The sequence below is a fragment of the Chlorocebus sabaeus genome, chromosome 9 (assembly GCF_047675955.1).
Source record: "Chlorocebus sabaeus isolate Y175 chromosome 9, mChlSab1.0.hap1, whole genome shotgun sequence".
Lineage (NCBI taxonomy): Eukaryota > Metazoa > Chordata > Mammalia > Primates > Cercopithecidae > Chlorocebus > Chlorocebus sabaeus.
The window spans coordinates 50,442,226-50,468,829 of NC_132912.1; the positions used below are offsets into that span (position 1 = coordinate 50,442,226).

At 38.4% G+C, this 26,604-nt stretch overlaps 1 protein-coding gene and 1 long non-coding RNA gene across 6 annotated transcripts in view; one reads left to right on the plus strand and one right to left on the minus strand.

Moving 5' to 3' along the window:
* PARG (poly(ADP-ribose) glycohydrolase) overlaps positions 1-26,238 on the plus strand; it is a 136,082-nt gene extending 109,844 nt beyond the window's left edge. For all 5 annotated transcript variants that reach the window (XM_007962557.3, XM_007962553.3, XM_007962558.3 and 2 more), the window contains 3 exons: positions 8,458-8,563; positions 21,090-21,218; positions 21,886-26,238. In XM_007962557.3, coding sequence (XP_007960748.3) covers positions 8,458-8,563; positions 21,090-21,218; positions 21,886-22,040 — 390 coding nt within the window. In that variant the 3' untranslated portion in view covers positions 22,041-26,238. The remainder of the gene's footprint in view (positions 1-8,457; positions 8,564-21,089; positions 21,219-21,885) is intronic.
* On the minus strand, positions 7,701-9,923 carry LOC119628129 (uncharacterized). The gene is made up of 3 exons (XR_005244444.2): positions 9,472-9,923; positions 8,430-8,654; positions 7,701-8,331 (listed from the first exon to the last, which is right to left on the minus strand). It is a non-coding gene; the product is annotated as an uncharacterized lncRNA (long non-coding RNA).
* Positions 26,239-26,604: the final 366 nt, after the last annotated feature.

Here is a 26,604-nt window from a genome sequence, read left to right on the forward strand (position 1 = left end):
TCCCAAAACAGCAGAGATTTTCTTTAGTTCCTCAAATTATTCACTCAGCAGAGATTTCCTTTTTTTTTTTTCTTTTTGAAATGGAGTTTCACTTTTGTGGCTGAGGCTGGAGTGCAATGGCGTGATCTTAGCTCACTGCAACCTCTGCCTCCCGGGTTCGAGCGATTCTCCCGCCTCAGTCTCCCAAGGACTAAGATTACAGGTGCCCACCACCACACCCAGCTAATTTTTGTATTTTTAGTAGAGATAGGGTTTCACTGTGTTAGCCGGGCTGGTCTCGAATTCCTGACTTCAGGCAATCCTGCCAGCCACGGCCTCCCAGAGTGTTGGGATTACAGGCGTGAGCCACTGCGCCCAGCCTAGAGATTTTCTTTAGTTCCACAAATTATTCACACAGCCAAGAAGACTGACCCAATTCTGAAGATCAGTGTTTCACTCCCATGAGTAGGATTTGGTTATAAGATTATTAGGATAATGAGGCTTGTGGTTTTACGTGGTTATACATGGTGTGCCAGTTACTACACAGACTTCTGAGAATAATAACAGTGATCTAGACAGACTTTTACTACACTTAAAACTTAGTAGATATTTTGAACATAATTAAGTATCTTATATCCTGATCTATTTGGGAGAATCTAATTTATTGTTGAACATATTCTCATATGTATAATTTTTTAAATTATTTTAATGTTTAGAGTTCTCAAATTTTATAAAATATTTGAAGAATAATGCACTATTTTTTAAAGTTGAACTTACATAACAGACATCATTTATTTAAAAATAAAAAGAAAAAGTAATCCCTCAGAAAAGCTATCCAGAATGTCTGGCCTTTGATGTATCAACAGTTCTAAAGTTCTCTCCTACCTGATTCTGAAAGTCAGAGATTTGCCTGTACTGAAGATTATCTTTTTTTCTTTTTTTTTTTTTTTTTTTTTGAAGCAGGGTCTTTTTTGCCTAGGCTGGAGTGCAGTGGCATGCGTGATCACAGCTCACTGCAGACTTTCAACCTCTCTGGGCTCAGGTGATCCTCCCGTCTCAGCCGCCTGAGTAGCCAGGAGTACTAGTGTGCACCACCACACCTGGCTAATTTTTCTTTTTTAGATACACCGGGTTTCACCATATTGCCCAGGCCAGTTTCAAACTCCTGGGCTCAAGCGATCTTCTCCTGCCTCAGCCTCCCAAAGTGCTGGGATTATAGGCATGAGCCACAACGCCCTGCCTGAAAAGTATCTTTTACTAGTAATTAGATACATTTTAAATGTAAGCCTGTTTTCACTGTTCCAAACTCTTGCCTTAAAGCAGTTGTCCCCAGTGCCATGAAGTTTTTATGATAGAGCATATCGAGTAGAATCAGTTTTATCTTTAAATTTTCATGAGGTTTTACTTACCTAAACATGTATATGTGAATTTGTCACATGGTCAAGAGGACATTTATATAAGCAGTAGATTGTTGGAGAGAAATATATGAAAAGGAAAGTAGAACCAAAATGTGTGTAGCCATGATTAATACATTAATACAAAGTGAAAGGTTCCCTATTTTATGAATGAAGTCTATACTCCCACATATACTTTTCTGTGAGAACTAGATCATTCACTTTTAGAAGTTATCCTTAATTTTTAAGAAGGTAACTTCAGGCATAAGTCTTTTTTAAAATTGCCAGGTCCAGTTGATTCTCTCTGCACTTACTTGTGTATCACCAACCTTCAGTTTGACCATCCTCAGAGACACCAGAAATTTAAAAGATATATGTGAATAGGTTAAGTTAGTTGTAAATATTGGCAACATGGAAGAACATTTTTTTATAGAATATAGAGTCCTCATGAGGGGCATTTTATACTAAGAATGAGTCTTTAAGTAATCTGGCAACAAGAGTTTTATTTCATTGGGAGTTGGCGGCGGTCAGTCACACTGCCTTATGGAAGTGTCTCAGAAATATTTTGTTAAATGACTTGATCGATAAATAAAAAACTTTTTTTTTTTTTTTTTTTGAGACGGAGTTTCACTCTCGTTGCCCTGGCTGGAGTGCAATGGCACGATCTCAGCTCACTGCAACCTCCGCCTCCCGGGTACAAGTGATTCTCCTGCCTCAGCCTCCCAAGTAGCTGGGACCAGAGGCACGCACCACCACGCCAGGCTAATTTTTGTATTTTTAATGGAGATGGAATTTCATCACGTTGGCCAGTTTTGTCTCCAACTCCTGACCTCAGGTGATCCACCCATCTCAGCCTCCCAAGGTGCTGGGATTACAGGCATTAGCCACCACGCCTGGCCTAAATAACATCTTAGACAATGTTAATTTAGGTTTTCGAGGTAAACATTTTAGAATTTACATAAGTACATTATCTTAAATCACTCAATATGTCACAAAATGTTATATATTTCCTAAATACTCTTCGAGTGCTCAATAAAGCCTAGTAAGTTGAGTGTCAAATCAAGTTTGGGATAGATGAAGCCATATGAAGCAGAGGGGTTCATTTTTAATGTATAGTGATGCAGGTGTACATTCATTTTACACCTGCAATTATTCATGTCACTTATTCATGTCAATAAAGTCTAGTTTATAATTCATAAAAGATTCCTTTCAGTCAAATGCAGGTGGATTTTTTTTTTTTTCAAATTATACAGATAACAATAGTAAATGATTGCTTACTCTGTATGAGGCATTCTACTTAGCACTTTAAATGCAGTGTCTGATTTAGTCCTAACCACTCAGGGAGGCATAACTATTTTTCTTGTCTCTAATTTAGAGACAGTGAGCTCACTTCTTAGGAAGTTGAGTAATTTGTCGCAGGCCAGGTCACATAGCTGGTCAGTGACCAAACCAGAGCTCAAATCCAGGCTCCCCTGACTTCAAGTCTTTTTTTTTTTTTTTTGAGATGGAGTTTCTGTATTGTTGCCCAGACTGGAGTGCAATGGCATGATCTCGGCTCACTGCAACCTCCGCCTCCCGGGTTCAATCAATTCTCCTGCCTCAGCCTCCCGAGTAGCTGGGATTACAAGGATGCACTACCACACCGGCTATTTTTGTGTGTTTAATAGAGACAGGGTTTCTCCACTTTGGTCAGGCTCATCTCAAACTCCCAACCTCAGATAATCTGTGCACTTCGGCCTCCCAAAGTGTTGGGATTACAGGCATGAGGCATTGCGCCCAGCCAAATCATTTTTTAAAAATGTAAGTCCTCCACATAGAGACTACTATAACTAGGTCTGACCTTCTAGACTTTTTATGGTTCAAACTTAAATCATTGAGAATATTTCTGCTTTTGGAATAGTCTCCTACCTGCTTATGCCTGAATCACTCTTCTTTTGTGGTCATAAACTTCTGCTGTGAGCAAGGTACCTGTTAAATGCTTTTCTCAATATGCTTTTCTGTTTGATACACTTTTTCAAGGAAATTTGAGGGTTCCCTGCTATTTTTCAGAAAAATTCCTGTGAGACAAGGAAATACCTCGAGTGTAATAGAGCCTATCAACACTTGGACTAACTTTGAGAAAGCACCTAGTTCAGAGCCTGGCACATGGGAAGGCATCTGATAAATGTGTGTTCTTTTATTCACTGATATATTCCAAAAAATGTGTTCTTTTAGCAAATAATTAGTTTTTTAATTCTTTCACTGAAAAAGGAAAAAGCAGTAAATGATTTTGTTAAATGTCATTGGCAACTTAATTAGAAATTAACCCAAACAACTTTAGGCCTTCTAAATTAAAGCATTTGTCCCTTACTAACTATATTTACCTATTAAAATTGACTTAAGAATTTTGGTTATGAGCAGCAGGAATCTCACATAAACTGACAGCACAACTTGGAGACAATTTTTAATATTTTGTATCTCATGTTTTGCAAACTTTGTTTTTAGAGCAGAAGTCTGTGTGAAATCACTTTAGAGATGACTTGCACAATTCTACTTGTGTGTGTGTGTGTGTGTGTGTATGCATGCCAGAGAGAAAGGAGGAAAAGAAAAAAACCCACATTTTTCTAAGTGAAAAAGCAGTAAGACCAGTTTTCACCGTCAGAATTCAATATGGATCTCTGATCTCTGGGGACCTGTTTGCTACTTTTAAGCATTACTCACCAGTTAATAATTGAAAAGCCAATCCTACAAAGTGCTTTCCAGGCCTCTGGAAAAGGTCTGCTCCGTCCAGGCTCCGCCAGTCTTACTGGACCCACTTCATGACCTGCAAATAGAGTTGGTTTTTAAAGGAGGGAACCAGTCTCCTTTTATCTGACTGATACTGTGAAGCAATGTTTAATCCTGTGAGAGATCAGCTGGGTGTCATTCTAAAGGAGAATTATCTTAGGATTAGAAAGATTTATGACTTCATCTTGTAAAAGTGGCAAATAGCGCTGCAAGAGAAGAAAGAAACCACCTGTGAAAAGTTGTATTTGCCATGTTAGGTAGGATTTTAGGTAGGATTAAGTAATGAATATGTTTTGTGGAGCTTTCTGAATCTGAAGTTGAACAAGGTAGAGAGATAGAAATCATCCCTATTTACCTTTTTAAAAAATTGATCTGTTTATTGATGTTTTTGTTATTATTCACCACCATATTTGGAATAGGTCTGTTATTAAACCAAAGCTTGATAACAAAACCAGTCAATATTTGCTGCTGATATTTCTAAGAAATTGAGCATCTGAGCACTTATAATCTTTTCATAAAATATGTGTCATTTTACTTTTCAAGAATGTTCCAAATGTATCATTTGTAGTGGGTTTTCCCTTAAGTTTCCCAACATATAGAATCAGAATAACAAATACATATCCCAATCTTGGATTTTATACATCAGGAAACTAAGATCTGCATACTTCTTTCATTTTATTTTGCATTTTAGAATAGCAAAAAAAATGTATTAATGTTATAATTATTTTAGAGATAAAGTCTAATCCCAGCTACTCGGGAGGCTGAGGCAGGAGAATCGCTTGAACCTGGGAGGTGGAGGTTGCAGTGAGCTGGGATCACACCACTGTACCCAACCTGGGCATTAGAGCAAGACTCTGTCTAAAAAAAAAAAAAAAAAAGTCATAAGAAATTACAGAATACTAAAAACCTCAGAAAATCAGTATCAGTATCTACTCTGTATTAAGTTAAAGAAGTATAGTAGATTGATTTCATATAAATGAGCAACTCTTTAGGAACAATAATTATTAAATTATTCTAGCAAATAGAATAATGTATTTACATGATAATGAAAGAAATCTTTTAAGTAAAATCATGCATCACTTAAAGATGGAGATACGTTCTGAGAAGTAGTCACTGTGCACATATCACAGAGTACTTACACAACCTAAGTGGTATAGCCTGCTACTCACCTAGGCTAGATGGTATGGCCTATTGCTCCTAGACTGCAAACCAGTACTTTGTTACTGTACTGAATACTATAGGCAGTTGTGATGCAATGGTAGGTATATGTGTCTTAAACATAGGACAGGTACTATGAAAATATGGTATTTTAATCTTATGGGACCATCATCGTGTTTGTGCTTCATTGTTGACTGCAACATCACTATGCAGCACATAACTGTCTCTCTGCTTGGGCCTGCTAAAATTGATATTGAAGCCAAAGATCTTACTTAAGTGTGCGTGTGCACATTTGTGCCAGACTGTTCCCCTGGATACTATTTATTTCCTGGGCCTCGTTTTGGGCCTGTAGACTCTTATACCAGTTTTGTTTGGTCTCTTTTCCATTTTCTTTCCTTCTTTCCTACATCTTTATCATTACCATTTCCTGATTGGTCTCTGGTTTTTAACTCTAGGTACCAATATTTTCATCTTGCTTCCCAACACACCCCTTTGCGACCTTCAGGACTCCCAAATTACCTTTATGTTCCCTGTCTTCTTCCCTTCCCATCAAAACTCCTTCCAAGATAGGGTTGTTCATTGGTATCTTCTGCTTACTATCCTGAGGTCTCAGTGCTTCCTTTTTCTTTTCCCCCTTCTGAGTTGTTTATTAGTAAAAATAAATTGCTCTGTCATTGCAGAATATCAGGCCAGGGTATGGCCAGAGTTCAAGCTGGCTTTCTTTTACCCTTGCAGCTCTCTGATCAGTCTTCTCAAGTACTCTTGCTCTGGGTGAGGGAAAACAAACACATATGCCAGTATAGAGCTCTTGAGAATTCCTAGTGCCTTTCTCTATGGAGTGAGAACTTGGCAACTCTTTTGAGGCCTCTATCCTTATCTGATCTTTGTTTCTTTACCAAAGGAGTTCAATTCCTACTCATTAAAGGAAAGGTGCCCTGATTCAAGGCTCTGCCCTGGTCTCCAGCGCTTAAGGTATCCTTCTTCCTAGAAAAGGGAGAAGCCTGGGCTGACCTTCCAGAGAGGGCTCGGGGCAGCATACTACCGCTATCTTATTTTTGACCTTACAAATGCTTGCTTCTTAACAGAATAAAATAATTTTGTATTTAATCGTTATAACCAGTTATTCTAATTTCTATGTAATTTTATCATTTAATTTTTATCTGATTAATATTTTTTGGTGGCAGGGATGGGGGATAGAGTCTCACTGTCACCCAGGCTGCAGTGTGGTGGCCCCATCATGACTCACTGCAGCCTAGACCTCCCGGGCTCAAGCAGTCCTCCCACTTCAGCCTCCCAAGTAGGTGAGACCACAGGCATGCGCCACTACACCTGGCTAATTTTTTTGTTTTGTAGAGGCAAAGTCTTGCCATATTGCCCAGGCTGGTCTCAAAACTCCAGAGCTCAAGCGATCCTCCCACTTCAGCCTCCCAAAGTGCTGGGGTTACAGCCATGAGCTTTTAAAAATTTGATCTAAACACTGAATGAGGTTTATTTTCAGTTTCATGGTTTGTTTTTATGGCCATTTTTCAAGATAGATAATTTTCCAGGAAAATTTGATAATATTTTATACTAGATTTTGCTTCTAATAATTTAAATGTTTCAAATTCTCAATCATTAGGCTTTAGTTTCACTAAGCTGTTTTTGCACATTGAAGTAAAGTTAACCCAGTTATTTAGAGACAGCAGTAAGAAAGAAACTAAAACCATCCTGACAGTATAAACGCAGAAATGAACTAGGAATCTGAGGAAGCCTCGTTCTCTCTAGGCGTGTTAGAAAATTCTGACATGAAACAAAGCGGCAAAGTTATGTTTATTCTTCCAGAGGGTTTGTTCTCTCCCTTGTTGGTATAATGACACAGACTATCTTTCAAGAGCCTATTCAAAACAAATGTAGCTCTTAGATTTTTTTGACCTGAAAGAGATTTTCAGAAGCTCCATGCGTCTGACTATGCAGGTAATTTGTGAGTACTTGTGTAAGCTCTGTACTACAGTGTTGAATAATGACCTGGTACAAACTTATAATTAATATCTGTCAGGATTTACAGTGTAGGAGGGTATGGAAGGAATAGCCTTGTTAATCAGTCTGTAAAATAAATTTTTATACCTTTGTGAAAACTTCAAAGAACAATTTACTATATTTCTATGTGTGGGTTTCATAGAAGCATCTTTCTTTATCCTTGGTTTTTCTCTGGGAACATTTGTCAAGATCATTCTTTTAATTGTATTTGCTGTTATGTGTAAGCTATATTTTAGGCTTTGTTTGGAACTTGAGAACCCAGGGGAGTTTTGCTTTGCTGTTATATTAAACCTGTTATAGTCTGATCACTTCAGAAAATAAGAATGTAGAAAGAAGGCAGAAAGACCAACTAGTTGACAGCAAAGAGGTGGAAATCAGGAACTCTGGGATCTTACACAATGGTCTTCTCATATAGAAAATGAGCTGTTCATTTAATTAATACTTAGCCAGCATCCTCAGAATATATTTTACTTTTCTCAGATTACTGGCAAATTTTTAAATATTCTAGCTTAAAGCAGAGCTGTGAAACTAGAGCATCTTAGAGCCGAAAGGCATCTTAAAGGTTATTTCATAACCAGGTGTAGGAATCCCTTCTATAGATAGTTGCTTGCTCTTTGTTACGTATTTCAGTAGCAGGAAGCACATTTATTAATCTAGTCTCCATAACTCGGAGAGAGAATGCTGAGGAGGCATAATAGTGACCCTTTGCCTGATGAATAGTGATTAAAGCCTTCAAACAAAAAGAAAACTGTTCTAACAAGTGCCTTTCTTTTTTGGTGGTTTTTCCTAGTAGTTTATAATTGGGATCCTATTAGTTCTTGAAATATCTCTGCTATTTTCATTTCTGTTTGTTTGAAGTGGGAAAAGAAATTGGGACCTGTATTAGTTTAAGGGATTTTATTTGCTTAGCATTCAAACAAATAAATATTAGAATTTATAATTTCTTAGTCTCTTCCTTGCATAATCCCAGGTTTTTCTCTCCCTTCTTCCTTCTCTGTTTTTCCCTCTATTTTGGCCCCTATGGAAAAAAAAAAATGAGAAGTTGAACATAAGCTTAATACTGGACACTGATCCTAGTACATTAGTCAGAAACACTGTTAGTGTCTAGGCACTCACAGGCTTTGATATTTCTTTTATCCTGCAGGCTTACTGTGGATTTCTCCGTCCTGGAATTTCTTCAGAGAATCTTTCTGCAGTGGCCACAGGAAACTGGGGCTGTGGTGCCTTTGGGGGTGATGCCAGGTTAAAAGGTAAGTTGTTGTAGAGAAGGATAAAAGCATTCTGACCACGAAAAAACGTTAAAGCCAGATTGCTAATGTCCTGTCATGAGACCACAAAAATCTAAGAGAAAAGGAAAAGGAATATTTAACACTATTTTCTTTTTTCCTATTATGTTTAAAGTAATTCTTATTTTAATTTATCATTTTCCTGCAAAGGTTGCTTATCACTTTGATCTCCCAGGACACAATATTTCATTGAATATTGAAAGGTTGGCAGGGGGAGAAGAGCATATAATGACTGTGAAGTTTCAAACCTGAGCTTGCACTCAAGTGCTTGCCTTCACTGGAGTGATTTTTATGGACAGTTATTTCATTGACTCATTCATCCACCAAACTTAATAGCACCTCTGCCACTTTCTAGGCACAGTGGTAGGCTCTGAGAATACAAAGATGGAGAAGATGTGATGCCTGCTTTGGAATTCACAGTCCAGCATATGAGAGAGAGGCAGTATGAGACCAATGCAGTACACGGGAATGAGTGCTGTGGTGGAGGCCCACGGGGCTGTGGGAGCACAGCCTGGGAGAGTTGCATGAATGGCACAGATAGGAGGCATCTGGATGTCCAAGAAGGAGAAACATTTCTTATGTGTTATTGTTTGTGGTAGGAAATTCACAAAACCCGATCAACAAAGCTATTGGCCATTTATTACATTGACATTTTTTCGAAGTATCAGTTACAGAAAATAATACTATATCATCACTTAATTACTTTTCCATTTCATCCCAACTGATCTGACACCACCTGGATGTACTGCATTGCAAATGACACCAACTACCTGGAGTAATTGCAGATCTTGCCTATTGAGGACAGAGTCCACAAGATTGCCCCCACTTCAGACTCCATCCACAAGTTTCAGGGGGATTCCCAGGCCACTCACATTTCTGTCCAGCTGGTTGCTGTTCCAGGAGGTTCCCATGTCCCCACCTCAGGTTTGATAATTCACTAGAAGGACTCACAGAACTCAGAAAAAAGTCCTGTGCTTACCATGACAGTTTTATTGTAAAAGAAACACATAAAGCAAAGCCTAAAAGGGAAAGCAGAGCTTCTACAACCCTTCCCCTTAGTGTCAGGGCACCCCACTCTCCCGGCACATCAGTCTGTACACCAGTCGGGAGGCTGCACTGACCTTTGGTGACCAAAGATTTCATTGAAGTCTCATTCTGTAGGCATGATTGATTAAATCATTGGCCACATGATTGAGCTCGGTCTCTGCCCTCCCCTGGCTCCCGGGAGTGCAATGTGAATCACCTCATTAGCAGAACAAAAGCACCAGCACTCAGGAAATTCCAAGGGTTTTTGAAGCTTCTACCAGGAACCCAAGATGGCACGCCAGAAAAATTCTTTGTTATACCACAGTTAACAAAGTAAAGCAGACATATAACAGCCAGCTGGCCTTAATAGCCGAACTATATTTAGATAAAATTCATCTCTTTGGGAATACTTGAGTCTGTCATAATGTAACTGCCTTTCCCCTCATCAGTAAAATGCTTCTTAATATTTTTATAAAAATGACACATTTATTATTTCTTTTAAATCCAGAAAAATACCATGAAGTGTATAAAAATCACTAGAATTCACTGTCAGCATTTGGTGGCCATCCTTCAGGTCATCTCTGTGGCAATCTGTGTAACTGTGGATGAGGTGACAGCCTCTATTCTATTCTACAGCCTCCTCCTTTTAGGAAGTCTGCAGTCTCATGGATAGTTTTCAACTATCCATCTAACAAACGTAGATCTACTGAGTACTCAGCATTTGTTAGTGGCTACACAGTATTCTGTTGTATGCATATATGTATCATAATTTATTTCACAGATTCTCCATTCACAGTTTGTTTTCATTATATTATAAGCAGTACTGCAGTGTGTAGTACAATTATATATATATAAAATGTGTAATTAAGGTAAATTCCTAGAGGTGAGATTAATGACTCAAAGAATACGTATACTTCATTTTGAGCCTTGTAGATTGCACTCTGAAAGGTGATATCAATTCCCGTTGTCTTCCTCACATGAACAGCATCACCACGACAGGACTTTGTCATTCTTTTTCATTTCTTTGAGGTTCAACAGTTTTCATGTTTATTGGCCATTTGTTTGTTTTGTGAATTGCTTTTTCATGCCTTCTGCCCATTCATCTCTTTGGGAGTAGTTTGATTTTATCACTGGCTAATAATAACTCTTTGTATGTTAAAACATATTAATTCTTTAACTGTTATATGTTACAAACATTTTTCTGCTTCATTTATTTCAGCTGATTAGGCTGAAGTTACTGAGTTAGCTTTTATGTGTTCACATTTTTGTGGTGTGCTTGTAAAGATCTTTCCTGTCCCTTTATGCTAAAGACTTTCACCTACATTTTCTTCAAATTCAAAGACAAAAACTGCGTGGTGCTATTTTCAGTGTTTGAGGAAACCTGTTTTTCACTCTGGGCTTATTGATCTTAAGACAGACACTTTTTTCCTGTCTTTCTCTTAAGTAAAATGAATGACTAGATTCAAGTCATCAATCCAGAAGCTAGGTCTGCAGTAAGCCATGGTCATTTGTGATAGACAGTTTGGAAAGCTTTATAAATGTGTTCACTTCTTTTTCTTTTTTCTTTTTTTCTGGCTTAAAAGCCTTTCAGACTGCAGCTGTGCTTGCTCTGGTGCCTATCAAGCATAGTAGTCAAAGATTTCCATTATATAATTCGTTTCCTCAACCACTGAGATTTAAATTTTGGAGTAACTGTGACATTTCCCTCCCCTTCATTAGCCTAAATACTTATTAAAAATTTAGAATGAGTCATGATGTCCTTCAGTGGGGAATTGGTTACTAAAACTATGATGCTAAAAAAAAAGAAATTATGGTACATTTATACAATAAAATATTATGCTTCCTTTAAAAACCATTATAGAAATGTATCTGCTGACAGGGAAAGATGGTTTTGGAATATTGACAAGTGGGAGAAATACACAATGTATGCCATATAAACTATTTTAAAATTAAATTATGGATATAAAATATCACACACAAATTCGAGGTTCTCTATGTTTATCTGTTTATGTGCCAAGATTAACTATGGTTCGTCTCTAGTGGGTGACACTTTTTGTTTTGTTTTGTTGGGTTTTTTTCATTTTTTATTTTTAGTAGAGATGGGGTTTCACTATGTTGCCCAGGCTGGTCTTAAACTCCTGAGCTCAAGGGATCCTCCCACCTTGACCTCCCAAAGTGTTGTGATTATACTTGTGAGCCACCACACCTGGTCAGTGATGTTTTATACTTTATTTTTAATCTGCATCTTTTTTATTGTGAGCATATATTGTTTTTGTAATAAAAAATCTTATAAAAAACGTTCATGGTGGGTAACATGGGCAGGTATAAATCCTTAAACTTGTATTTCTTTGTTAATAGAAATAAGGCTAAGCTGAGCACAATGGTATGTGCCTATAGTCCCAGCTACTGAGGAGGCTGAGGTGGGAGGAATGCTTGAGCCCTGAAGTTCACGGTCAGCCTGGGCAACATAGTAAGACCACATCTCTTACAAAAAAAGAAAATTATAAAAGAAAGAAGGCAAAAAAATTTTTTTTTATTTTGAGACGGAGTCTTGCACTGTCACCCGGGCTGGAGTGCAGTGGCGCTATCTCGGCTCACTGCAGCCTCCACCTCCTGGATTCAAGCAGGTCTGCCTCAGCCTCCTGAGTAGCTGGGATTACAGGCACCTGCCACCACGCCCAGCTAATTTTTTGTATTTTTAGTAGAGATGGGGTTTCACCATGTTGGCCAGGCTGGTCTCAGACTCCTGACCTCATGATTCACCTGCCTCAGCTTCCAAAGTGCTGGGATTATAGGCATGAGCCACTGCACCTGGCCAGCAAAATATTTTTAATATGCTTGTTACTTAATTGTATATGAGTTTTGTGTTTTACCACACTTCATTTGTTTGTTTGTGTAAGATACAGGGTCTCATTGTGTCACCCAGGCTAGAGTGCAATGACGTGATCATAGCTCACTGCAGCCTCGACCTCCTGGGCTCAAGGGATCCTCCTGCTTCAGCCTCCCAAGTAGCTGGGACTGCAGGCATGCACTGCCATGCCCAGCCTCACAATTAGTTTTGAACTGCTTTAATTACACATTACTTTGACAACTGTTAAGAGAACATTTTAAATATATTAGTTCATTCAATAGACAGTTTACTAACAACCTTCTTCCTCAGGCAGCCAGTGGCCTTAGGAGCCAGAGGCTAGGAGAGAAAGGACTAGGGGGAAATGGAGGGGCTTTGGACCTGGCTCCAGCAGCAGCCAGTGGCCTCCTGCGTGCCTGTGCCACCGAAGGGGCTCCCTGTGGCCTCCTGCCTGACCTGCATCTTTCTGAGCACCTTGTGGAAGTGCATGTGAAAGCTTTTGAGCCAGTGCAAGCTCTACTTATTTCTGGTGCTCCTAACTGTTCCAAAGTGACCCCCTAGTTCATACTTGGCTTTTAACATTTCATTGAAGTTTTAGCTGATTTATTCCTACCCGTTTGTGTGGTGACCACCTCTTTCTCCTGTTACTTTCAAAAATAAAACAGTTCATGTATTTTATCTTCTCAGAGGGGTTTGTCACCCTTTGGTTGCCTCAAAAACTCAGCTCTCCTATAAACTCAGAAAAAGTTACAATTTTGGCCTTTTCTCATGGTTGGAGTTTTTTAACTTTCTACATTTCGTCTCAGCAGAGATGTTTGCGTGGGAGGGCTTCTGCCTCAAATGTGCCACCAGACCCGAGGCACCCATGAGAATTTTAGGAGATAACTTAAAATTTTCTTAATGGTTAGTTAAAAATTTTGCTTTTATCTCCTGTCTAATTTTATTGCATTGTAATCAAAGAATGTAAATAATACTGTTTCTACTTTTTGGAGTTTCTCGAACTTCTCTTTATGACCTAACATAGTCAGTTATTGCAGACATGTTGACACTTGGAAAGGTGTCTCTGAAAGGTATAAGACTTACTGTTTTGCTGTAAGATTCTATACCTTTTAGGTCAGACTCTATCCTTCTGACTTTACTTGCTTATTTTGTGAAGGAATTGAGTTCTTCTTTAACATTCCTTCTTCTGTTGTGTTTTTGTAAATTTCTCCTAGCATTTCCTTTGGTGTTTACTTATAAGTTTGTCCAGCTTGCCTTATTTCTTTGTTGTTTTTGTTCTGTTTTGTTTTGTTTTGTTTTAGGTGCTTAGCAGCCTGAAGCTGTAGTTTTTAGTTTCTCTCTCTAGTGATAAGCGGAAAAGAGGGATGAGGAAGGGGCTTTACTGGCCCAATCAGAAACAGAAACTGAGAACCCATGACTGTATTCTCTCCCTTGGACTCCCCCATATATGTTACCTGACCTGTAAACAAGTATGCCATTGCCAGTTTACTATCATTAAAAGATGTCTTGTTGCATTTTTTGCATTTTCTTTTCTATCCCCATTCCCTACCTTCGGTACCTAAAAGTGACTTGCAAATAAAATATGCTCAATGAATTTCTATTTAATAAATTTATTTAGTGGCTTCTGTGTGCCTTTAATTAATCTTAGGCTTTGCACATTTTTCTGTAACTGTCTTGTCTGTACCTGGCTAATTCTGTCCCTTGTAAGGTTCTACTCCAGTGGTAACTACTCCAGAAAGACCCTCATTCCCTTCCACCAAAAAAGTTCTGTATTAGGATTCTTTTGGTTGAAAGAGACACTAATGTAGCTTATGCCTTCCACCTAAAAGGGTACTGTTGCTTGACGTGGCTGAGCAAAGCAAGGTAGAGTTGACCTCAAGTATGAGTCCATCCTAGAATCAGGCTCTCCCTCTGTTTGTGTTCATTCCTTTCCTGCCTGCTTCTTTCAATATAATGGCCTCATTTTCATCTGTCTCCTTCAGATTATCTCTGACTGGCAGTAACCAGGACCAAATAATTCCAGTCTTGCAACCCTGCAGTTGTGTGACCCAAGAAGAAAGGAGGACCTTTTAGTTTTAAAATGCCACAAAAATACTCTAATTTGACCAACTGGGATTACTTCTCATCCCTTGAACCAAGTTGTTAGAGCCAAGGAATCAAGAAACACAAGATACATCCCCTAATGAGATTTAAAGGATTTCTAATTTATTTCCATGACTTATGTATATTAAGTGAAATGTTTCTGAGATATAAAAACTTTTTATAAATTTCTTTCAGACCTTATGTCCATTTATTTATATCAAACTTAAATACTAATATTACTAGTTATTTTGTAATTTTGGAATCAAGATAAACTCCAGAAAGACAATTTCTCTAGAAAAAGAATCTAGATGGTACTGATATGTCATTTTCTGCCATGCTATGGTTGGCCTACACTAGCCCTTTGACTGAGTTTTATAGGAAGTGTGGTTATGGAGTTGGGGAAGGGGTGACTTCCAACCAAAAATGGAAGGTAGGAGTATAGAGCATTGGATCAGGTCACCTCAGTTTGTCTACCACAGGCTCCTCCTCACTTTGCTTTCTTCTGCCAGAACAGATCACTCTCTCTTGGTCTCTCCCAGCCTTGCTCAGGAAGATTACTTTCTTAACATTTCTGTGTTATCCTTTTTTGTGGCCCCAGTGCTGAGAATGGGGTCTTGCATGATAATGTGTATTCAAAGGTGTCTGGAGCAAGTATGTATTTCTTACAGGTTGAGTATCCCAAATCTGAAAATCCAAAATTCAAAATGCTCCAAAATTCACCAAAAGTTTTTGAGTGCATGATGCTCAAAGATAATGCTCTTTGGAGCATTTCAATTTCGGATTTTCAGATTTCGATGCTCAACTGATACTGCAGGTATTACCAAAAAAACAAATCCAAAACCAATCTGGTCCCAAGCATTTCAGATGAGGGATACTCAACTTGTGTCAGCACCTCAGATACTGCTGAGTTAGTGGACTTGGAAAATGGCTTTAGGAATTTTTTTTAACTATCCTCAGCTGGGATCAGCCAGGTTTAACAATCACTGCATTTTCTCATATGGTTTGCACAGTTACCCTTCCATTGTTGCCCCACTTTTAAGAATGAGAAACCAAGGTTTATAGATAGCTAATAAACCTGTCCCAAGAGAGCAGCTAGCAAGTGTCAGAACCAACATTCAAACTTCGCCCCGTCTTCCTCAAAAACCAGTATGTGTTCATTACTATTGTTGTTATCAGTTGAGAACATATTGAGTGCATGCTATGTTCTAGGAATTGTACTAAATATATTCTTTACCTGTATTAGCACACAACAACCTATTTAGGTAAGTTTTCTTTTTTGTCTGTATAGGGGTAACAACTGAGGCATCGAGAGGTAAATTAGCCTTGAGTCATACAGATAGCAAGTGGTAGTGCCAGGATTCAAACCAGGATTGAAGCCCTTGTGTGCTTTTGTTATTTAATCTGTATTGGCTGCAAGCTCTGGATCTGGATCTAGATTTGGGAGTTGCCATTCTAGAAATGGTGGCTGCATTCTTGAAGAGAGAGTGTGTTTAAAGTAGGTGAAAGGACCAAAGATTGAGCCACTAGTAACATCCATACTGGAAAAGGAGGGAGGGAGTGTCAAGATTTAAAACAGTAGCCAGAGGACAAGACTAATTGGAGAGTAAGAGTTGGCCTCGAAGAATGCTGTGTGGTAGAAACAAGAAGTGAAATGCTTTTGGGACTGGTGCGCAAAGCCGACCTCTCAGGGTACCCAAAGTGTGAGAGCTCACCAAGTAAGCTCAGTAGAAGGACGTGCGTAGTACTTTCAAATCTACTATTTTGGCCTCCTTGACAGCATGCATTTAAATCGTTTGAATAAACAATGTAAAGACATTGCTCTGGCTGGCATGTGGTAAGGTCTGCTTGGAGTTGACCAGCATGGATTGCCATAGCAGCCCAGAAGCAGTGGGTGAGGGCATGTGTTCTTGAGTTGGTGTCCCAGTCAGCTCCACCACTTTCTGGCTGTGTGACCTGAGACAAATTACGTAATCTTTTGGTGCCTAAATTTCTTTATTTTCAATATGGAAGTAATAATTACCTTGTTGAGTTTTTGTGAGGAATCATGAGGTAGTGTTTGTAAAGCTCCTAGAACAGTGTTCAGTGTGCTGTAAGAGCCCAGTGTTAGCAGTCATTACCAATATTACATGCTGGTGGCCTCACACCACACCTGTGGTGTGAGTATCAATCATCTTACCCATTTTGTGCTTGGTCCATTTGTTGCAACAGGACACTATGAATTGCTTTTTATGTTACTCATATTTATTTATATTTTTTCATAGCTTAACATTGATGCCAAAAGAAAATTAAAACCAAACTCCCTGCAGGTTAATTTAAGTGATTATTTTGGCACGTAGTTGTGCTTTAAGTTAGAATTTGATGTTTTTATATCATGCTTGGAATCAGTCCACATACTCTAATAGACTTGTAATTTATTCTCATCTAACTTTTGATGCAAGAGAGTTCACTTAAATCATGAAGCATAATTGTGTAAATTTGCAAAGATCTTGGGGGTGTTGTAGACAAGAAGGCCTGAAGACAGTGATGTTTTAAAATAAACTTTTGTCAGTGTTTACTGATGTATCTAGGATCGAGATTATCTTTCTGGAAATTTCATTTATGTATTTATAGTCTAGCATCCAATGGAGGGAAAACAATCATAACGGTCGTTATGAATTTCCGAACTCTGAAAGGATCTTCAGGGAGCATCTGATTTAACTCCATTGTGTAATTGAGAAAAATGAGGCCCAGAGAGTAACTGGCTAAAGTCACAGAGCTAGATAGCTGGCAGAAGGCTGAGGATAGAACTTGGATCTCCTGCCTCCCTGTCCTGACTAGTCTAACACATGCTTATGGTACAATATGTACTCAAATAGAAATGGGTATGAAATCAAGAATGTAATGTGAATTGGTTTTACTTTTTGATTTTCTCAATATAAAATAAATTCTATAAAGAGATAATTTTTAAATGTTTTTACTAATACTTCATTTTCACAAATGGCAAATGACTAGAGATCTAGTAGGAAATAGGATGAAAAAGACTCTTCTTTGGGTCTCTGTCTTTTTTAATAGTAAATACTTAAAGCTAAATTTTCATTTTCAAGGTAAGCAGTGGTACTTCTTGGTCAAGAAAGATGATGATTCATTAGTTCCCATTTTTATGTGTAGTTTAGGTCAATTAGGAACCTTTTGAAATAGGGTGTATTGAAGCTTTAATGTATGCATAAGTTGGTTGAGCAGTTTTAATTAAAACTTATCTCTATTTTGAAGTTAATTACTTTCAATACTCTGAGATTAATGAGGCATAGTTATGGCACCTCCCATGTTGTAGATACTCAATAAATATTAGTTTGGAAATTAGGACATACTTTGATGGTATTTTAGAATCTTACATATATTATAATGTCATAGATTCTTTCCCAAATCTGGGAAATACTCAACTATATCAAATTTTACTGGTTCAACTTAAAATTTTTTCTTCGCATGTAATTTTTAAAACTGTCTGTTTAAAAATAATTTCAAATTTGTAAAAATAAAAATACACACCTTTACGTATGCATATATATGTGTACACCTGCACACAATTTTTTTCTGAATCATTTGAGCCTAACTTACATATACTATGCCCTCTTTTCTAAATACTTCAATGTGTATTTCCTAAGGATAAAATATTCTCCTAAACACATTATAGTTATTAAATTCATAAATGTACACTGATATTTACTCTTTCATCTATATTCCCATTTTGTCAGATGACCTAATAAAGCCCTTTCTAGCCTTTTTCCCTCTAGCGCAGGGTCCAGGGTCAGCTACTGCATTTAGTTGTCATGTTTGTTAGCCTCCTTTTGAATCGAGAATATTTCCACAGCCTCTCTTTGTCTCTTATGACATTGATGTGTTTAAAGAATACAGTGTTCTTTGAGTTTGTTTGCGGTTTCCTTGTGATGAGGTTAAGGTTATGCATTCTCCGTCAGAATGCTGCGTCAGTGACACTGTCACGAGGCACTTGATGGCCATCTGACACTACTGGGGATCTTAATTTTGATCACCGTGTCAGGGTGTTGCCCAGTTTCCCCGCTGCAGAGTTGAGGGTTTTTTTCCTCCCTTGTAACTAATAAGCAATCTGTAGGAAGACAAAGGCAAAATTTTCCGTAGATTTAGCATATGTTAATGATTCTTGCCTGACCTTTACCACAGTAGTTGCAAAGAAAGGATGTTCCTCTTCTAACACCCCCTCCACACTTAACAGTTAGTCTTTGGCTTTCTCCTGTGGGCAAGAGCTGGCCCTTCTGTTTTTTGTTTCGTTTTATCCATTTGAGCATTTCTTTACTTTCTGGTATAACAAAATATTTTGAGATCATCTTGTACCTTTCTTGTCCAAACTATAGCATTAAGCATTTCTTGAGGAATCTAGTTCCATTTAGGGGGAATGATAGTAGAGACCAAGATCTGGGCGCTGAGTGTGGTCATTGCTACTATGGTGTCTCCCTTTTGACCCTTTTGGCAGACAGAGCTAGGAAATGTATATGTACACATACACACACACACACACACACACACACAGATACACATATTTTCGACATCACGAGTATACACCAATGCCTTCCATTTTGGTCCATCTCCACACAGTTCTTTTTTGTCTTCTTCCATTCCATGTTTGTGTGTCCCTTCTTCCACAGTGAGACCCCAATTCCCAGCAGCATCAACATATTTATTCATTTGCTCATTCCTCTAATACAGTTCAAAATAGTTTCGGAGTTGCTTCACCTCCATTAGTGTGGTAAGCAAACCTTGTAAAAAGAGTTAGGAATTCGTTTGCAGTTCTCTCTTTCTGGCCTAAGACCATATATTATGGTCTTATGGACTTATGTAAGTCATATATTGTCTTCATAAGTTGTTGGGTTTTTTCTTTCTTCCTTTTCTTCGTTTCCCTTCAGTTTAGTTATGTTATTTATTTGAACTAAAATTACGCTCATTTGTTTTAATTTACCTTCAGTTACAGGTTTCTCCCCATTCCTATTCTTAGTATTTTAATTTTAATTTGTAAATATATAGAATATTAACATGCTCTAAAAAATCAAAACTATAAAAAGATACCCTCTTTGGCCAGACACATTGGCTCACGCCTGTAATCCACACACTTTGGGAGGCTGAGATGGGCAGATTGCTTGAGGTCAGGAGTTCAAGACCAGCCTGGCCAATATGGTGAAACCGTTTTCTAAAGATAGAAAAAATTCTATCTTTACTAAAAATATAGAAATTAGCCGGGTATGGTGGCAGGCTCCTGTAATCCCAGCTACTTGGGAGGCTGAGGCAGGAGAATCTCTTGAATCCGGGAGGCACAGGTTGCAGTGAGCCGAGATCACACCACTACATTCCAGCGTGGGTGACAGAGCAAGACTCCATCTCAAAAAATATATATACCCTCTTTAATGTTTTAATTTGATTCCCATCTTCCCTTTTATGAAGTAAGAGATCTATAACTAGCAAAAGGGCATTTATCATAACTATATTCAATTTTATGGTTATTTAAAATAAACCCTATCTACTGAGATTGTAAGGTAACTAAATTTTCGGAAACATACTTCAGGCTCAGTGATTTGTAACTTTGATTCCTGGAGATAGTAGATCTCGATTGTTTTTTCATTCTTATAGTACACCAGAGAGTGACTTTCCAGTGTTTTCAGGACCTCTGCCTCCCGTGCTGCAGTGGCCAGTGGAGGTCGGAGTACAGGAGGGATGCAGGTGTGCTCCCCAGCCCATTTTGAGAACTCCTGCTGTGGGATTAAGGAGAACATTAGAACCTCCCAAATGTGCCTATACAAAAGACCAGTGGCTGTGTGATAAGACACAGCAATTATATCAAGTAAGCAAATACAAAAATTTTAGTTCCAGATATAATAGAAGCGAATATAAATACCACCTTAGTCCCATGGTTTGCGGCTTCCATTATTTGTGGTTCAGCAAAGATGCCTGTGTTGGAATTTTATAGTTTGATGATACTCTTGGCAGCATATCTGAAAAGCCACACAACTAGATGATTTATGTCCATCTTGTGTTCCCCGTTTCTTTTTATTTCTTTTATTTTATTTTCTTTTCTTTTTTTTTTTTTGAGACGGAGTCTTGCTCTGTCACCCAGGCTGGAGTGCAATGGCGCGATCTCGGCTCACTGCAACCTCCGCCTCCCAGGTTCAAGCGATTCTCCTGCCTCAGCCTCCCAAGTAGCTGGGATTACAGGCAACCATCACCGTGCCCGGCTAAATTTTTTTTTTTTTTTTTTTTTGTATTTTTAGTAGAGACAGGGTCTCACCATGTTGGCCAGGCTGGTCTCAAACCCCTGACCAGGTGATTTGCCCGCCTCAGCCTCCCAAAGTGCTGGGATTACAGGTGTGAGCCACTGTGCCCAGCCTTGTGTTCCCCATTTCTAATATCATGTATACTAGGTTTATAAATCTTTAATCTAGGGTGAAACTGTGGCACACCAGCTGGTAAAGAGCTAAAGGTATCTAGGTGGGAAGTGTCATTATACAACTGTGTGTTTTCTCTTTGCCTCAGCCTTAATACAGATACTGGCAGCTGCTGCAGCTGAGCGAGATGTGGTTTATTTCACCTTTGGGGACTCAGAATTGATGAGAGACATTTACAGCATGCACATTTTCCTTACTGAAAGGAAACTCACTGTTGGTAAGTAGGAGATACTCTTGACAGTTGGTATCTAGATGGATTATACACCATTCAGTGGAAACACTTGCTAAATCTGGATGAATCACAGTGGGTACGAAGAAACAAAAGCATGACTCTGAGCGGGAAGAACAAAGCTCTCAGAGGGGCAGCATGTGCAGAGTCTTTTTGTTCTGGCAAAGTTTCATCCACAGTCTTGATAGAGTACATCAGCTTACTAAAGTAAGGTCAAGAAGCTGGAGTTAGTGTTCATTTTTGCTTTTGTGTCTATAAAAATCTAAAATGGGAGAGATGAATGAAGGTAAGTTCAGATCTGAGAAGCACCACTGTCCTATTTCTCAGACCTGCCAGTGCTCATCCAGTGTGCTTCCTACCTCAGGAGCTAAGTGTATAACGAGGGCTGCCGTGAACTCCCAGGAGGGTGCATGGACAGTGTACCTGTATAACCTGTTGTTATCATGAGCTAAGAAGTTGTTGCTTTAAAGAGTTTTTAAAATTTGTTTAATTTATGTTGGGAAAGCCTTTCAGGCATATGAAATTCATGCTGTATTTTCAAAAGCCAAATCTGAGCATATGCTATTTAGATTAAGATAAAACTGGAGTGTTCTTTCTAAGGTTTTTTTCAATTACATCCTTTAATGTGCCTCTGGTCTGACCTTTGGCTCTCCAGGAGACGTGTATAAGCTGTTGCTACGATATTACAATGAAGAATGCAGAAACTGTTCCACCCCTGGACCAGACATCAAGCTTTATCCGTTCATATACCATGCCGCCGAGTCCTGTGCAGAGACTGCTGACCATTCAGGGCAAAGGACAGGGACCTGAGGAGCCGAACGAATAGCATCTCCTCCCACCTCCCACCAGAGACGTCCTTTTGAGCTGTCAGGTGTAATATATGAATTGACTTAAGTTAATATAAATGTGTATATAATCCACATTTGTAGTCAAGGACGCAATCTCTTCCACACATATGCAATTGTCAGTTGATACATCTAAACCCCCTCCATCCTGACTCACGTGGACTTAGGTATGTTTTGTTTCTATTTTCTTCTTTTTCAGTTTTCATTCTTTGATGTTATTTCTTTTGTCCATCAGATCTCTTATGAAATCCCATGGAAGGTTGTGCTCAGCCTGTCAGGTCTCTTTCTTCCTGCCCATATATTATACCAATTGCTTCTGCAGCCCACAGATGCCAGCAATGCCAGGAAACAAGTTGAAATCCAGGAATCTCTTTAACTGATTTTGCTAAAAATCTCCCTGTGAGCCTTCCACTCAACTCTTAATAGGCTTGCATTGTTTAAGTTTTTAAATTCTGAAAATTAATAATTAGGGTTTTTCTTCATATATGTTGCATAATGCAAACCTCCTAGATTAAAATAATTTCTTTATTTAAGATAGAATAATTTCCAGAAATTGTCCTTTTGAGATAATCACTTTTATCTATAATGGTTTGTCTGTCGTTTTCCTTCTGATCAGTTCTTTTTATACCAGTTTTGAAAACTGACTGAGATGAAAGGAAATGTGGAATAAAAGGGGGTTTTCCTGATGTGGTGTAAAGAAAACAGATTCGAGAGAATTGAAGATTTTTTTTGTTTCTTGGTACTTTTTTCTTTTTAAATTAGCACTAATGTTTCTTTTGTGGTGCTTGAGGCATATTCATATAACCAAAGTTTGGGAACTGGGAACTTCATGCTGATTTGTACATAATGAAGTTTCTCAGGTATTCAAAGGTTATATAGTGAATAAATTTTCATTAATAAATCACTTTGTCAGAAATTCCCATATCTATATTTTATATATGTATATATAAACATATGCTCTTTAAGTGTGTCTATATGTGAGCACATAAAATCTAAATAAAACTGGACTGGTGGGAAACAATTAGGTTTAGGCATTATCTGGGTTCTGTTTAACGTCCTTTATCACAATTGTCCATTTTTAAATCTGGCGACAAACATAAACAATAATGTCTTTCAGAGGTTAAAGTGAAAGCCAAAGCCAATCCTATGTTAACCGAAAGTAGAGTTTCATCACAGAAGCACTACTCAGATTTCCAAAACAATCCTAAACCACCCTGTTGATGTTCTGGTTTACCATCAGCTGTCAGGAAATGCTAATAGCGGTCAAATCCTATTCATAAGGCACTTCAGTGAATGGCCTGACCTCCTGCTACTGGTGGGAAAATGACAGGGCCTTGGCTGGTGGCCATAGCTCTTTTTGTTTATGTAGAGATGAGAGGATAGTGAGATTTGGCACCTGAAGGCAGCCACTTGTCACTGAAGTTTTTTACCACAATAACTAAGATTTTTAGTCATCTCTCAAATTTGGAAGAATCTGTCTTTAGTTCTGTTGATACTAAAATCTTTCCCAGTCTGTGCTTTGGTTGCAGATTCATGGTTGTTTCATGTCTTCACTTTTTCTAGCCCCACACTCGTCCCCTCCCGTGCAGCCCAAGACTGAGTGACCAGTTCTTTAAAATATTTCATGAACAGGGTAGGTTGGTTCTTGTGGTAGAGAAATCATTAATCCAAGTAAGAAGTCACCCAGCTGGGTATTTTGGAACACAGAAGGTAAGACTCTTTTGTGGAGAGCTGTGTAAACAAATGCCTAACTCCTAACATAAATGTAAGATGGGCCAGCTAAATGCCCTTTGTTGACTTAATACAGGAGCTAAGAGCCAGTCAGTGACTGCCATCCCGATTCCACTGGGGCCTAAACTCCAGGAAGGTAGCACTAGAGGTTGCAAAATTCTATTCTAATGGAAATGTTACATTTCCCTGTAGTGAATCCATACAAGTAGGGCAAAAAGTGAAGTGTCTTTTATTGTAGCTGGAATTATATTACCTCAATCCAAACAGTATAATTTATTCCATAAAAGACAAAATTAGCTTAACAAATGAACTTTACTTGGTTATCAAAGTATTTTAAAATATGGAGACCTTGGGGATAAATTAATACAGGAAGTTCTTGGTGGTAAAAGGTGGAGACCATCATTGTGGAATCTCACATTTTCTATTAAGGTTTGTAATAGTCCTACAAACTTAGACATAAATTTTTAATATTTGATAAGGAACATTCACTGAAGAATTGATAATAGACTCAAAAATATAACTGTTATCGATTAATACATGATCTGTCCTTGAACACATATTCGCCATTATCTAAATCTCACATTATTTAGTTTATTTATTCCGCAGATACCAATAGACATGTTTTCACATTGTAGCATCTCCCAAATCAAAATACTTCTAAAAATTGGTAGTATGTCAGCTGGGCGCAGTGGCTCACGCCTGTAATCCCCGCACTTCGGGAGGCCAAGGTGGGTGGATCACCTGACACCAGGAGTTTGAGACCAGCCTGGCTAACATGGTGAAACCCTGTCTCTACTAAAAATACAAAAATTAGCTGGGCATGGTGGTAGGCGTCTGTAATCCCAGCTACTTGGGAAGCTGAGGCAGGAGAATCGCTTGAACTCAGGAGGCGAAATTTGCAGTGAGCCGAGATCATGCCATTGCATTCCAGCCTGGGTGACAAGAGCGAAACTCCATCTCAAAAATAGAAAAGAAAACTGGTAGTATGTGTCACATCTTGCAGAAATTTTTCCTACTGGTACATAAAATTAAGATATTTTACAATCTATGGCATCTTGTATTTGACAAAACATGATGATTTGAGTAACAACTATATGCCAGTCACTTTGAAGCTTTGGAGCTTATAATTGTGACCAAGATACTCTGAGTCCCTGTTAACAAATTTATACTGTAGCAGGGAACATAGACAGTAGCTATAGATAAATCTTGATTATTGTAAGATTCTGTAATATTAGAGTGGGGTAGTCAGGAAATTTTTTTTTAAGGAGCATTTCAGAGATATACAAAAATAAAATAGGGTAATAAACCTCCATATACCCATCACTCATCTTCAATATTTATCCGTTCATGGCTAATCTCACTTCCACCTATATTCCTACCCATTTACCCATGCCAAATTATTACGAAGTTCATTCCAGACATTATATTTTATCTGTAAATCAGTATATCTTAAAAAGATGACCACAGCATCATCACACGCACACATCAAAATAATCGGGAAAGGACTTCTGATTCCAAAAGATGGAGTAAACATACTTTTCTCTATTCTCCCTTCTAAGCTCATTTAAAAAGCCCTGAACATTATATGTAAAACAGACAAGAACACGTTGAAAGGTGGAAAAAAGAAGGCAGAATCGCTAGAGACCTTGGGAATCAAGGAATAAAATAGTGGTGAGTTCCCTGGGTTTTCTTACTGCCTTGTGTATCCCATACTTACTACCGGTTACTGGAGAACCCAACAACCTGGAAAGGCTGCATACAGACAAAGGTTCGAGAAGAGCCCGTTTGCTGTAGCTAAAGGACCGGGAAAGTGCAACCAAAAGCAATGACACATTGTCTACAAGACAAACACAAAAAAAGAAAACTAAGAGAATTAGTTGCCAGCAGATCTGTCCTAATAAAATGGCTAAAGGAAGTTTTTGTTTGTTTGTTTGTTTAACAGTCCAAAGGTCTTTTTGTTGTTGCTGTTGAACACCTATTATGGTATGAATTAGTAGAGAATAGGTTCTGGCAGCTCAGGCTCCTTGCGATTGGTTCTCAGAAAGTGTGCTTCTCTGGGCAGAACAGGCTGGCACCTCAGTTAAGCCCAGGTACCTTTCTCTTTGGCTTCCTTCTTTTTCTGGTCATTTTCCTTCACACTTCTCAGTATGCTATCTCACCCCTTAGAGTCCTTACTACACTCAATATGCACATTAATCTCTTGACAAGAGTGTTTTCCTTAATTTGTTTACAACAATGCCAACAGCATGGTGGGTAACATTGTGGACTCCCAGTTTTGCCATGGTAACATTTGTGGGACATTCCTTTTCAAACAGTTCCCATACTGATGTCTATGGTATGACTTTTCTTGTTAGATTCATGTGTATGTGGCCAAAGGAACAACTGCATGTTATAAAAGGCCCAGAGAACATATATCAGGTGCCTCTCCTCTTTCCTTTTGTGTGTGTCATTTTGGTGAATTATTGGAAAATGGTGGTTCTGGCTGAAATGCTAAAGCAGTTCTTGAAACAGAAAGGAAACCATCAAAGAAGGAATCTTGGAAGATCAGGGAGGAAGAGTAGAAAGAGTAAAAATATGGGTAAATACAGTACACCTTCATAGGTTTCTAAATTACATTTATTGAAGCAAAATTATAGTTCTGTCTATTGGGGTTTTCACTGAATATACAGGAAATAATTGTTATAAATGTGGGAAAGAAAAGGGGCATACAGGTAAGGTTTCGGTTCACACAAACAGGTAAAATGTTGATGCCAGTAGACTGTGAAAAGCTATACATAATACAATGTAGTAGCTAGAGC